This window comes from Lontra canadensis, unplaced genomic scaffold, assembly GCF_010015895.1.
Source record: "Lontra canadensis isolate GAN:19392208 unplaced genomic scaffold, GSC_riverotter_1.0 scaffold68, whole genome shotgun sequence".
NCBI classification, from domain to species: Eukaryota; Metazoa; Chordata; class Mammalia; order Carnivora; family Mustelidae; genus Lontra; species Lontra canadensis.
In genome coordinates, this window is record NW_022631062.1 from 1,506,262 (window position 1) to 1,520,363 (window position 14,102).

General features: G+C 46.9%; 1 protein-coding gene across 1 annotated transcript in view; it reads left to right on the plus strand.

The window, feature by feature from the left end:
* The first annotated feature begins 975 nt into the window (after positions 1 to 975).
* Positions 976 to 14,102, plus strand: part of GPM6B (glycoprotein M6B) — a 152,277-nt gene continuing 139,150 nt past the window's right edge. Inside the window, exon 1 of the mRNA XM_032880163.1 lies at positions 976 to 1,134. Within this exon, the coding sequence (XP_032736054.1) occupies positions 1,131 to 1,134 (4 nt within the window). The 5' untranslated portion in view covers positions 976 to 1,130. The remainder of the gene's footprint in view (positions 1,135 to 14,102) is intronic.

Sequence of the window (14,102 nt, forward strand, 5' to 3'; positions counted from 1 at the left end):
CGTGACGCTCTGTTCAAGTAATACGATGTATTTTCAAAATGACGAAACACAACATAAACTATATGAATCTCGAGCTCACAAATGTCTCAAAAAGTATCAGCTGTGGACAAATGGCTAAGGGTCTCAGAGCTTTTCTAACACCTTTGGAGACAGGAAAACTATTCGCTAAGGCCACAGAGGGAATTGAAACCCCGGCCACTGTAAAACCATTAATTCACTTCCAGGCTCCCGTGCAAGGCCTGAGCGGTGGGAGAAGCGGGGATCGGGGCGAGTCTGCAGAGTCTCCCAGAGCCCGACAGCGGTGGCCTTCCAGGGACCAAGATGGCCGATTAAGGGCACCACTAAACCTCTCACCACCCCAGACTGGAGGGTGCCGCCCGTGCCTTCCCACATCACTGTTGCCCACAAGTAGCTCAAGTCAGTGCTGGCCACGTTGGATGAGCACTGGAATCACCTGGAAAACCTGCAACCAGGTTTTCAAAGCTCCCGGGCTGGTTGTAATGTGCAAACAGGGCTGAGCACCACAGAGTTAAGTAATCACCTGCAGCTCATACAGGATCCGGGACTACCGACCGGGCAACTGCCAGTCGCTGGCCGTCCTTGGGTCGGTGCACAGGCCTCAGTTTCTTCATCTGCGCAATGGGTGAAGACTAGGATTGCAAAGCCCCTTCCAGCTGTTAAACAGTTCGTTTCTGGGACGCGGATCCGCGCCCCCCAGATCCGTCACTCCCCCCGCTCCGACCCCCACCCCCACCCCAGCTTCTCGCGTTCCCGCGCCCGCCCGCTTGGGGGGTCCCAGAGGAAGCCGCCAGCACTGCCGGCCACCCTGGCGCGCCCGCTGCCGGGTTCGGGCCCTCGCTGCGGGCGCACAAAGCCCCCGGCGCTGACGTCAGGGCCCCTCTCGGCGCGGCCGGCCCCCAGTGCAGGCGGAGCCGCGCGGCGCTCCCACCCCGGCCCCGGAGCCAGGAGCCAGGAGCCAGCCGCCAGCCGCCAGCCCAGCAGCGCAGCAGCCCGCCCGAGCCCGGCCCGCGCACGTGCCGGCCAGACCTGCAAACTTGTGCCACCGGCTCTGCCCGTCCCCGGGGAGCCCGCGCGCCCAGAGCCCGCGCCCCTCCCGCCAGTCTCCAGCCATGGGTAAGCGAGCGCGTTGGCCCCGCGCCACCGCCACGGCCCGGGCCCCCGCCCCGCCCCGCCCCACCCCCGCTCAGGTGGGGCTCCCCGGCCGCCTCCGCGCCCGGAGGCCGGAGGTGGGAGGGGCGCGTCTCAGGTGCCGCGGACGCCCAGGTGCGCGTCCCTGCCCCGCGGCGGGGGCGTCCCGGTCCCCGCCGCCCCCTGCCCCCCACCCGCCCCCCAGCAACCCCCGGCGTGCGGCTCGCGGAAGGGCGAGAGCCGGTCTCCCGGGAGGGGGTGCGGAGCGAGCAGACGGGGCGTCCCGGGCGGCGTTATTTAAGGCTGGGGAGAGAGGAGTCTCTTGCTCATTTCCCGGGACGCTCTCCCCGTCGCCCGAGCTCTCCGCTCCCGGTCCGGTCCTGTCCCACCCTGCCGTGGGCTTCCTCCCTTTCCCCCCCAAACGAAACAAACGCCGGGTTCCCCAAGGCTGGGGTCTTCCGAGAGCCCTTTCTGGAGCCAGGACCCTTGAAACCAGGAGCGGGGGAGGGGAGAGGGACAGCATGGGTCAGAGGGTCAGCCTCTTCTTTGTCCCCCGTTGCAACTATCAAAATGCGGACCCGGGCGCAGGTGGAGACGGTTTGCCAAGCGAATTCGAGTGCGGTTGGGGGAACCGACGAGCAACGGTGAAAGCCCAGTTCTGGAGACTGAAAGGCTCCAGCCTGGCCCGGGGCGAATGTTAGGCGGCCGCGGGATTCTTTCCGTCCCCTCCTAACACCCCGAAATGCTGCCGTCAGCAACGTGTCGTTACACGGGGACCCCATCGGAATGGGAACTCGGGAATGCCGTGGCAAACAACCCAATTCCGCCGCACCCCTGGAAATGTCTGCGAGCGGTGATTGCGAGAGGGTTCTCTCCCTGCTTGTTAATCCTTCTCTGTGGCAGCCACACTGCAGCCACAAAAGCCACAGACTGAGGAGCCACGCCGAAGCATTCCTAATGAGGAACGCCGTGGGTTTAACCATTGCGGGCTCGTGGTCAGGGCTTGGGAATCGCTGCCCGTCCCCCATCCCCACTCCTGGCCTCTTACCCAGTCTGCATCCGTCTGCTGTTGAGAGTGTGTGTGTGTGTGTGTGTGTGTGTGTAAGTAAGTGAGGGGGTGTAATTTTGTGCGTATTGTCATTTTGGTAAGGGACAGCAGGGAGAGCTTATTATGTTGAATTTAAAGGGAAGAGCAAAGAATTGTACAGTTAATTCTTAATTTACTAGATGATCAAAATATGAAAGGAAACAAGGCCCCCGAATCCGCAAAGAAAATTTTGGACCAGAAAGTTAGGGGAGAGCTAGGATAAAATCCTTCTAGAAGGGGCAGAATTGCACGACCTGTAGTCTCATCACTCAATGCTCACTTTTATTATTATTACTTTTTAAGATTTTATTTTTAAGTAATCTCTACACCCAAGGTGGGTCTGGAACTCACAACCCCGAGATCAAGAGTCCCCTGCTCCACCAACTGAGCTAGCCAGGCACCCCTCAAGCCCCCCCCCCCCCCCGTTTTTAATGCTCCCTTTTAAGTGAGGTTCAGACACAAAAATCAGATGGCTGCCGCTGAGCATGGAATGATTTTGGCAATGCTTGGCACAAAGATGTTGAAGTTAGAGAAGTACAATGCTCAGGAAAGCATGAACTGGTTTTCCTGAAATAAAGTGATTTCTGGTTCATTAATGCTAGGCATTAGGATTTGTACCAGTTCGAAATGGAGCGTCCAGTTACCACATGGGCACCTTCTTGAGGATGGCTGTCACAGGACCCCGGGCCTCACTGGGGGCAGGCTTTAGTGTTTAAATAGGTGTGGAGGTTAGATGAAGGTGTGCGGAGGTTCTCCTGAAGCAAATAGCCAACCAGAGGCCTGTTCTCAAGGAAGTACTTAGTGTCTGGGACAATTGTTGGTTCTACACTTCAGTTGCGAATTTATGTTAATTTGTGCATACCTTACTGGTTCTGGCAGTATCCTTGGTTTTAGTTTTTAGTTTTAACATTAAAAAAAAAATGCCCTTCATGCCAAAAGGAAACGTACTGATTTCCCTTGGCAGATTCTTCGTAAATACACCACAAGGCCACGAACTGGTTTTATTTTTCCAGATGTATTTAATTACCCAGCATACGCTTATGAATGTTTTAATTGAAATGATTTAATGTTGGGAAAATTCTCACCGTTGGTGCACTGAGTTGGGACTTTGGTTCTTACGCAAGTCACTTCCTTAACCTGGTGTTAGTTCACTTGTAAAAAGGGTGAGGTTTATGGAAATAATGTCCCCTTTGAACTCAAATTTTAAGGTATTCAACATCTTTAAGATGAAAAATTCCTGAGCAGGAGTGGTACATGCGCTTTGACCTATCAGTGTCTCTGAAAACCCTTCTCGTTGAAGGAGTTGCGGGTTTTTTAGGGCTTTGTTGAGATATAATTGACAAACCACACAGTTTGCACATTCAAGTGTACAAAGTCTGATTTTTGAGTGTGTTTCAAGTTGTGCCGCCACCACCACTAAGGACGTCACCCCCTTAAAAGGAAACCCTGTGCCTGTTGGAAGTCCCACCCCATCCTACCCCTCCCAACCCCCACCCCAACCGCTAATCTACTTTCTATGTCTAGGGATTTGCCTCTTCTGGACAGTTCTTGTAAATGCAACGAGCCAGTTGATGTTTGCAGTGTGTTTGACTACTCAGTAACTTTGGTGGTTTTTGCCCAATGGGAAACTGTTGATGTTTCATTTGTACGCAGTACGTGACCTAAGTGAACGGGGCAAGACGACTTACTCCCCTGGCTGCAGGGTTCCGCACTTGGCCAGGGCGCACCTGTGCGCATGCGCACAGCCATTCCCAGTTTTACTGTGGTTTTTTCTGTTGGGAACTCCTGTTGCTTAACAGAATTTTTTTTTTAAAGTAATCTCTGGGCGCAAGGTGGGCCTCAAACCCAGGACCCTGAGCTCAGGAGTTCCATGCTCTAGGGACTGAGCCAGCCAGGCGCCCCCAGAACCCTTACTGTTACCTTATTCACAGCCCTGACGACCTTAGCAACTGCTCGGATTCAGTGTAATAACTTACGATAGAGGCATCTGGGGAATATCGACCCTGCTCTGACACGGCTCACGTGTCCAGAAAGAAACGCTGCTTCTGTTTCATTAGTTGTCGTTTTAAATGCAAATTCTATATGAAATGATCAGAGACAGCAAAATAACTCCTGATTTTCCACTTTGTGGTTAAGGAAGTTCTTGTGAGGGTCGTGAATTTAAATAGTCATTTCACAAAACAGCATTGCCAGCGACTGGTTCCGAGAGCAGTTTTTAACTTAACGTGCAGACAAACCCTCTTTGATTTTGTTAAAAAAGCAGTTTGTCCCGCAGTGGGCCTGGAGGGAAGCGGGGATTCTGCAGGTCTAGCAAGTTCCCCAGGGGGTGCTGCTGGTGCTGGTGCAGCAGGTCCCCAGGGTGGGGGAACCGAGGACAAAACAGGGCCAGCCGAGGTGTGGGCCGAGGTGTGGGCCTCAGTAATCGCAGCAACGTGCTCTGTGGTCTTAGGTAAATCCTTTTCTCGCTTCTTGATCTCCCTTTACATCAGAATAAAAGGATGTGACGAAGTTATTTCTCTGGGCTCTTACAGATCTAAAGGGGTGTAATTTAGAAAAAAGAAAGGAGAGGGTAATGTTATGCTTGAAAAATAGGGAGAAAACAGCTTCCTAATTGTTTAAACACTATTTGTGTCCGTGAAGGCAGCGTCACAGGACTTACTGGAGCCGGGTTGAATGCTGGCACCGTGTCGTGCCCGCCAACGGGAATATTGGCCCCCTTCCAGGGAGCCTGGTGGAGCGAGCTGTGGTGCTTCCAGCTTTGGCTTCCTCTGCCCTCTTCTCCCTAGAGCTGGCGGCTCCAGGAACCTTTTCCCTCCCCACGCACGGGGCCCCCATCACCTTCAGAGGCCAGACTCAGAAGGAAGCCCCCTGAGGAGCCAGACAGGCATACCTACGGGTCTGGTTCTAGAAGTTTGCTTAGAAATCCAGACGCACTAAGGGTCTCCTGATGAACAGCTGTGTTGGAAGTATTTCCAGATTGTTCTAGCCTCCCTCCCTGTGAGTGCAAAGATCTGACATCGAGCCCAACCTCAGGTCTTGGAGAGAGCTCCCTTGAAGTCCGGCTGCAAACTGAAATTTTAAATAACCCTCACAGCCCAGTAGCCCTGAGCTATGTCTGCGACCAGCAGGAAATAATTAATTAGTATATTTTTTGCTCCAGCAAAAGCTGTGGCCTAAACCACTTGACCCCTGCGAGGATTTTAGAGCCGGTCCCCGGGTGAAGCGGTTAGATGGTTTATGGAAAATGCCGAAGCGGTGACTCACCCGAAGTGCCACACGTGTGTCTTAAACATTCTATTTAACCTTAATTTGCCAGTATTTTGTCGCAGAGCTGAGGCCTTGGCTTTCCGTGTGAGCCCTGGTTGGGATTCCTTGAGGTCGCAGCCCGAATTCATTGGCTTCTGATTGTCAGTTTCAGATTCTTTTAAAGTACAGCGAGCGCTTCGGGGCCTGGGGAGCCAGTCTCTGTGCGGAATTCTCTTCTGTCCTCTACCTCACTCCCCCTTACACCTCTACAGTCGTCCTGTCCGTGGTTTTAGGCTGCCATTTTTGCAAGTGACTCAGTTGTAAGACTTGCCAAAGCAGTGAGCTTGGGTTCCGAAGAACTAAAGCTCTTTCTTTTGCACACGTTTTATTAGTCCGTGTAGCATGGAATTAAATTTCATAATTTCAGGAACAAACACAGTGGACATCAATAGGCTGGGAAGCAAATACAAGTGACTCTTAGGTACGCCGTCCAGCTGGTGGCTGCTGTCCACCAGATGTCCTACAGAATATAGATGTTTATATATTCTATCTATTAATATTATATATTCTATATTAATAATTACATATATAATACGGAATATATATCAATATATTCTATATATAATAGATGTCCTACAGAATAGCCTTGAGGCCTTGAAGTCTGTGGACAGTGGTCAGTGTGGTTTATAAAAGGAGTAGAGGATAATAGAGGAATTGGGTGGGTCTGTGGGGTAAACGCTCTGTTAAGGTCATCTGTGTTACCAACGCTCAGATCACAAGGTATGTAAAATTATATCGATGTATTATAAAACTGTGATGAATCATACTAAATGAAAGAGGGCGAAGGACCTCAAGTACTGTTCTTTAATAACATGAGTACTTTCAGCACAGATTTTCACAGAATAACGGAATTCAGAGCTTGAAGACGCTTCAGAAGTAATTTGCCACAGGCAGACACAAAAACAATTTACAGAGTGGTTTGAATGTTGTGTCATTACTTTTTTTTTTTTTTGCCTTCAGCTTTTTTAATTTCTTCTTCTTCTTTCTTTTGATGTCTTAAAATATTTTCCTGTCCTTGGTGAAAAGTACTTCCCTCTTGTGAGATTTCTGAAGTTCAGGGCAGCGTGGAGTGAAAACACCGTTGTGGGGAAATTCGTCATTGCTGCCGGGACCGAAAGGTGACTCCTCAGTCGGACGGAGCGTTTCCATTCTCCTCTGCAGTTGGGTTCAACGCGTGCCACTGCGATGCCCTGTGACTCTGGGTCCTGGGGGCTTGAATTCTAGTTCGAACCCCACCTTAGGTGTAGCGATAACTTCAAAAATTAAAAAAAAAATTAAACAAACCCCCCAAACTGAATTCTATCCTCAAAGCAGCACATCCATCTCAGAGAGACCGATGACAAATCATAGTAGAAGTAAGTATAGCTCCTGTAGAATGATTTCCTCTTTCTGAGGAAAATGAGGTGTGTGTGTGGCTGGGGGGTTGGTGTTGGTATTTCAGAATGGGGTTCCCTGGGGAGACAGTTACCCTTGATGGAAGACTGGAAGGATGAGCAGGAGGACAGGGTGGCATTGGCCGGGAGAAGCTGTCCTAGGCCCTGGGTACAGATGTGCAGGAGCGGGCAGTCCGGGGAGGCTGCTGGATCCGGGGTGGGGGGTGGGCAAGGTCACGGGCGTGGCCTGGGTGTGGGGACGCTGAGACCTGCGGTGGGGCGGGGCCACAGGTAAGAGCAGCAAAGAACTTCAGGTCACCCTCTTAGCTGGGGAGAATTACCAAGACATTTCAAGCGGGGAAGGGACGGGTGGATCTGCCAACCGGAGATGAAAAGAAACCACTGAGCTAGAGAATCGTCAGTGTCTAATTGTAAAATTCCAAATGGAAGTCTAGGAGTTGTGAGAAGGGTGAGATCTTGTAACTTCTCTGAAGCTTCTGGTGGAGACTCGGATTTGAGGTGTTTTGAGAAGAGCGGAAGGGCTTAGGGTGCCGCGGAAGAGAGGTAGGAGCAGGCAAGAGTTACAGGTGGAATCCTGAAGAAACTGGCTTGGCCCCAGCAGAGAATGGGGGTGGGGAACAGTAGGAAATAAGACAGGGCCCAGACGCGTTTTAATTACAACTGGGCACATAGGCGGGGATCTTGCAAAATGTTTTTTAATATTGTGTATGGCCTCCTCCCTTTCGAAGGATAAAGTAGAGAAGGAAAGAAGTGTGAGCCTCTCTGGGATGAGAAGGGTGGGCATTGAAACAGAACCGGTCTTGACTACTTGTGTATTTGATAAGTGATCTTAAAAGTGGCGCTTTTCTTCCTTAAATATTTGAAACGGTTCGCCAGTGAAGTGATCTGGGTCTGGAATTTTCTTTGTGGAAATGTTTAAAGTTCTATGTCCAACCCCCCGCCCCCCGCGCCCCCAAGATAGTACTACTCAGATTTACTCTTTCCCTTTGTTTGATTTTGCCGGGTTGTGTTTTTAAGGACTTTGATTTTGTCTAAGTTATCAAGTTTATGGACATAAAGTTGTTCTTAATATTCTTGTATAAACTGTTGAATGGTGTCCTCTGCAGGCTCTGTAGTGATAGTCCCCTGATCATTCCTCATGATGTAGGCAATTTGTATTCTCTTGTTCTCGATCAATCTTGGGCATTTATTTTAAAATTTATCTCGATAGGTTGATGCTTACATCTGATGATTCCATCTGCTGGATGAACTGACCACTTAATAAAAAAGGAGTACATTTTCTAGTAATTAGAAGATAGGATTTTAATGTCTAGGAATAAAAACTGCTTATTACTTTGTTAGAAAACAAAATCTGCCAAAGGAAAATGTTTTTAAACCTGATCTTTTGAATCTTATCCTTCATGGCTGTATAAAACGCAGTATATTTGAACTCGCTGTGACAAGATGTATGGTAGAGGATGTTGAGTTAGACTTACTGCTTAGTATTTGGTTGCCTGTTTATTTGTTTTCTATAGGACTGTTAAATTCTATTTTCTTCTCGGACTGCTGGAGACAGATACTGAAATAAAAGAAGGCTCCTTTACTTTCTTTTTTGTTTTTTTTTCTTATTAAATATTTTATTTTTAAGAAATCTCTAGAACCAGTGTGGGGCTCGAACTCACCACCCCGACGTCAGGAGTCATGTGCTCTACCCACTGAGCCAGCCAGGCGCCCCTCCTTCCCTCTCGATCGCAGCCTCCTCGTGATTGGCATTTTGGGCTGGACCATTCTTTGTCGTGAGGGGCATCCCTGGTTACTATGTGCTAGCAACACTTTCCTTGTCGTGACAACCAGAAATGTCTCCAGACGGGCCCAAATAACAATCCTCGAGGGGCAAAACCCTCCCATGTCAAGAACCCCGGCTGTAGAATAAGAGGGACTGAAAACCTTTGGTGCTTCCCGGTATTCTAAAATCTCACTAGGGGCATCACTGAGGACTTAGTTGAGCACATTTGCTGAACAGGAAGACCTCTGGTTTGTAAAAGGGCGTTTGCCTTCCAAAAGGGATGCTTGATTTTTCTAGCCGAAGGAAGTTGCTTTTTTTTTTTTTTTTTAACCTTTTTTCCAAGATCATCAGAGAATCGAGATAGAATGGGGGCCCTTGCAGACCACCTCGTTCACTCTTTCTTTGGAGTAAAATGGTAACTAAACAATCTGATTGATTAATGAGACCAAAACCCTCTGGGAATGGAGAGTGTCCTGTGTTCCTTGGTAACCTGTTCTGCTGTTCAGCGCACGTACCTCTGAAAGGTCGGAAATCTATATGAAATTGGCCTTGCTTACTAAAGTCACTTACGTCATCTTTTGTGCTCTTCATTAGGTAGAAAGACATCAAGGATCTAGTCCCATTTTTTTAATATCCGTAATTACCTTGATGGCTTTTCCATGTTTAGAATTTATCTCCTTAGCTGTAATCAAATCTACCCAGATTAAGCCTTTAAGGCAACCTTCCGGCACGTTCGTTCTGTCCTGTCCTGTCCTTAGGGCCCGTAGTCCTGACTTCATTACATTTTTCCATGTGTTCGAGAGATGCAGGCGTTGTAAGAGAAAAGACTGATTTCCCCCTTGTTGCTCACAGAAATTCTTTCCCACAGCTGCATATTTCCCTGCAGCCCCCTCGGTGCCCCACTCTGTCCATGTCCCCCCCCCCCCCAGCCCTGCCAGAGACCTTAAGTTGGTCTGTTCGGAGAGGTTTGAGCCATTTGGAGACTAGTTCTGGTGTAAAAAGCGCAAGAACGTTGGAAGTGCCGGTTAGAAGGAGCCTAGGAAACTGGCTGTTCTATATGTGTATCGGGTCCCTCTGTTAGGTTTAAGAATGTGATGTTTCACAACTCCCCAAAAAGAATGTTTAAACGGAGGGTTTTAAAACGGCAGCTTGAATTCAGGCATCTGTTCTTCACACAAGAAGCAAAGAATGGAGATGCAATTAGCAAAGAAATTCAAACCCTGAAGATAACTTGATTTGATGCAGCACTTTATTTTATATTTTCCATTTAGTTCTCTCATGTGACATATTCTGACAGTTTCCATGGTAAGTGAAACAGAATTCAGAACATTAAAGAGATGAATTTCCATTTCATGAATTATTACCGTTTCGCAAAGCCAGTGTCCCGGATTACCAAAAACAGGTCTGAGCTCTATTACATAAATGCTCTCGTCACAAATACTTTTAGGTGTTTTGTAAGAGGCATGGGTATTATAAAAATCATTTAAAAATTTGCTACTGAAGTATAATATATACATAAAAAGTGGGCAAACCGTAAGCAGACAGCTTGGTAAGTTTTTACCAAATTAACCAGTATGTAGATTAAGAAGCGAAACATTACCAGCGCTGCAGAAATTCCCCACAAACTCCCTTTGAGGCACCCAACCAAGGGTAACCACTTCTAATTTCTGCCAACATAGTTTTGCCTGTTTTTCTACTTTATATAAATGCAACCACACAGGATAAACCCTTAGGTCTCGCAGCCTTTTTTTTTTTTAAAGATTTTATTTATTTATTTAACAGAGATCACAAGTAGGCAGAGAGGCAGGCAGAGAGAGAGGAGGAAGCAGGCTCCCCGCTGAGCAGAGAGCCCGATGTGGGGCTTGATCCCAGGATCCTGGGATCATGACCTGAGCCGAAGGCAGGGGCTTTAACCCACTGAGCCACCCAGGCGCCCCAGGTCTCGCAGCTTTTGATCACCATTAGTAACATTATTTTAAAACTCGGTGATGTTCTCTGTCTGAAAAATAGAACTGCTTCTATCACTATGGTTAAAAGCACTTACTAGGGGCGCCTGGGTGGCTCAGTGGGTTAAAGCCTCTGCCTTCGGTTCAGGTCATGGTCCTGGGGTCCTGGGATAGAACCCCACATTGGGCTCTCTGCTCAGCGGGGACCCTGCTTCCCCCTCTCTCTCTGCCTGCTTCTCTGCCTACTTGTGAGCTCTGTCAAATAAATAAATAAATAATCTTAAAAAAGAAAAAAGATATTCTTCTAAAAAAAAAAACACAAAAGGCTTTGATACATAGAGGTATTCTAGGGAGTCCATAAACCACTGGTTCCTACCCTCTGTTTTCAGTGGGAAACATTGACACAGCAGGTGTGAGAAGGGCTTTGAAAATAATTGATGAGCAATGAGACAAGTACAGGAAAAACATACACATGGCTGAGGAGATTACAGAGATAAGGTAGCCTAGCCCCATTACCCCTCTGGGAAATGGAAAGTACATGATGGCGAGGTTGTAAATAAAGGGGCGTTTGGAGACTAGCGTATTTTTTTCAGGATCTGATCGATACAGCTATTTTATGGCTTCGAATTGTAAGGATGTAACAGATGTTGAGACCCCTTGCCAATCAGTTACTGAGAGAAGATGGTGTTTTAAGAATTTTCTGAATTAGGGGCGCCTGGGTAGTACAGTCGGTTGGCATTGGACTCCTGGTTTTGGCTCAGGTCATCTCAGGATCGTAAGATCGAGCCCGGTGTCGGGCTCTGCGTCGGGCTCTGCACTCAGTGTAGAATCTGCTTAAGATTCTCTCTCCCTCTCTGACTCACGCTCCCTCACTCTCTCTCCATAAAAAATCTTTTAAGAATAAATTGTCTAAATTAATAGTAGCTAGTGGACTGGTGGCTGGCTGTTCCCAGCACAATGCTGGGAACAAAAGGCCTGGGATGACTTCTGGTTTTCATCCTGACAAATTTTAGAAATTTAGATATAGAAGTGTTTTTGCTTGAATCAACTTCTTGTGTTGTTTGGACCTAAACGAGTAATCATCTGCCTTCATTCCTTCAGTGAGGAGCTTTGTCCTCTTTTTGACTGCAGTAATGATGTCGTCGTCAGAAGGAATGCTTTGTCGACACGTGGAGCAAAGTGTCCTCGCTGATTCCCGAGTAGTGGTATCTGTCACACTGACGCCAACAGTGTGTGAACGTGTGTTTCTCTGTACCTTCACCAGTGTTTGGTATCGTCAACAGTGTTATTTTTCAAAAAAATCTGATAGGTAGGAAGCGGTATTTTGTTGTTTTTTATGTTGGAGTTCCCTAGAGAGGTTGAAACTTTTTGGTAGGTTATTGGCTATTTGAGTTTTCTCTTTCTATTTATATCCTTGTTTTTTCTTTTCTTTTCTTGTTTTTTTTTTTTTTTTTTAAGTAGGCTCCGTGCCTAACATGAGGCTTGAACTCACAACCCTGAGATCAAGAGTTGTGTGTTCTCCTGACCCAGCAAGCCAGACGCCCCTATGTCCTTGTTTTTTCTTCTCCTTATTTATTATTATTATTTTTTAAGGATTCTACTGATTTGAGAGAGAGAAAGAGAGAGCATGCACGTGTGCCCAAGCACTGGGGAGAGGGAGAAGCAGGCTCTGTGGCTACCAGGGAACTTGATGTGGGACTTGATCCCAAAACCTTGGGATCATGACCTGAGCCGAAGGCAGATTCTTAACTAACTGAGCCACCCAGGTGCCCCAACCTTGTTTTTTCTTACTGGTCTATAGTGATTTTTTTTTTTTTAAGATTATTTATTTATTTATTTTACAGAGAGAGAGAGAGAGAGAGAGATAGATCACAAGTAGGCAGAGAGGCAGGCAGAGAGAGGGGGAAGCAGGCTCCCCACTGAGCAGAGAGCCCGATGTGGGGCTTGATCCCAGGACCCTGAGATCATGACCTGAGCCGAAGTCAGAGGCTTTAACCCACTGAACCACCCAGGCGCCCCTACAGTGATTCTTTATACATTCTGGATATATTAGTCCTTGGTTAAATGTGTCCTCAACGTCCTCTTCCTCTCTGTGGTTTATCTTTTAACTTCAAGGAATGTATCTCTTGTTGTACTTAGTTTTTTTGTTGTTGTTGTTGTAATAAACCCTAACAGATCTTTTATTCTTTTATGATTTGTGCTCTTTATTTTTGCCTTATTTTAAAATTGTTCCTAAAAAGAGGAGGGGGGGTGCAGCCTGGGTGTCTCGGGGTCCTAGAATCCAGCCCCCACACTGGGCTCTTGTTGGGCTCTTTGCTCAGCAGGGACCCTGCTTCTCCTCCTTTTGTCTCCCTCTCTGCCTACTTGTGCTGTCAAATAAATAAGTAAAATCTTAAAAAAAAAAAAAAATTGTCTTTATCTCCAAGGCCATGAAGATGTTCTTCTGTTCTTCTATCTTTTCTTGTCAAGTTTTTTTTTTTTTAAAGTATGCTTTTCATTTTTCAGTCTTTATTCTGTTGGGATTTTAGTTTTTTGGTTTAAGTATGTAATAGGAATCTATTTTTATTTTATATTTTCTGTGCAGAAACCACTGTGTACTTAATGGTTCATCCTTTCCCCACTGATTTTTATATAATGCCTTCTCTCGTGTTTTAAATTTCCCTACTGATAGTGTGTGTACATCTCTGGACTCTATTCTGTTTCTTGGCTCTGTGTTTGCCATCTGTGTGCTCAGAGTACACTGTCCTGATTGTTGTAGATGTATAATAAGCCTGGGTATCTCCTAGGAGAATTTTTCTTCTCTTGCTGTTCTTTAAAAGTACCCGAGGTAGTCTCATTCTTTTTTTCTTCTTGGTGTACTTTTGGAATCTGCTTTTCATGTTCCACAAACATCCCCGTTAGGATTCTGGTGGGCTTAGCATGAATTTACAGGATAATTTCCATGCTAGTCTGTGTATTTACCATGTCAAATCTTCTATTAGTATATGGGATGTGGCTCTTTATACAATTAGATCTCCTTTATATCCCCCAATAATGTTTTCATGCACCTTTTAAAAAAAAAAACAATCTGTTCTTTAGTAGATCCCTTCTAGTTTTTGTAGCTTTTTAAAAAAGGGAAACAGTAAATCAGTTGGTGTCAAATCTAATTCCGTGGGATGTCATGGTTTCTTTCCACAGACCTGTGGCTTCTGGAAGTACAAGGTAATAGTTACACTTTTCACACAAACATGGAGGCTGTAGAGGGAAGCGGATTCTCCATTACCATGTACCAGCCTGCTTATAAGAACACAAGTGAAGTGAGGTATTTGTACTAAAACGGACCCCTGACATACTCTAGTGACATTAGATAAGAAAACCCTTGATATGTGAAGATGTGGATTTCTTCTTCTTCTTCTTCTTCCTTCTTTTTTAAAAGATTTCATTGATTTATTTGAGAGAGAGCAAGTGAACGAGAG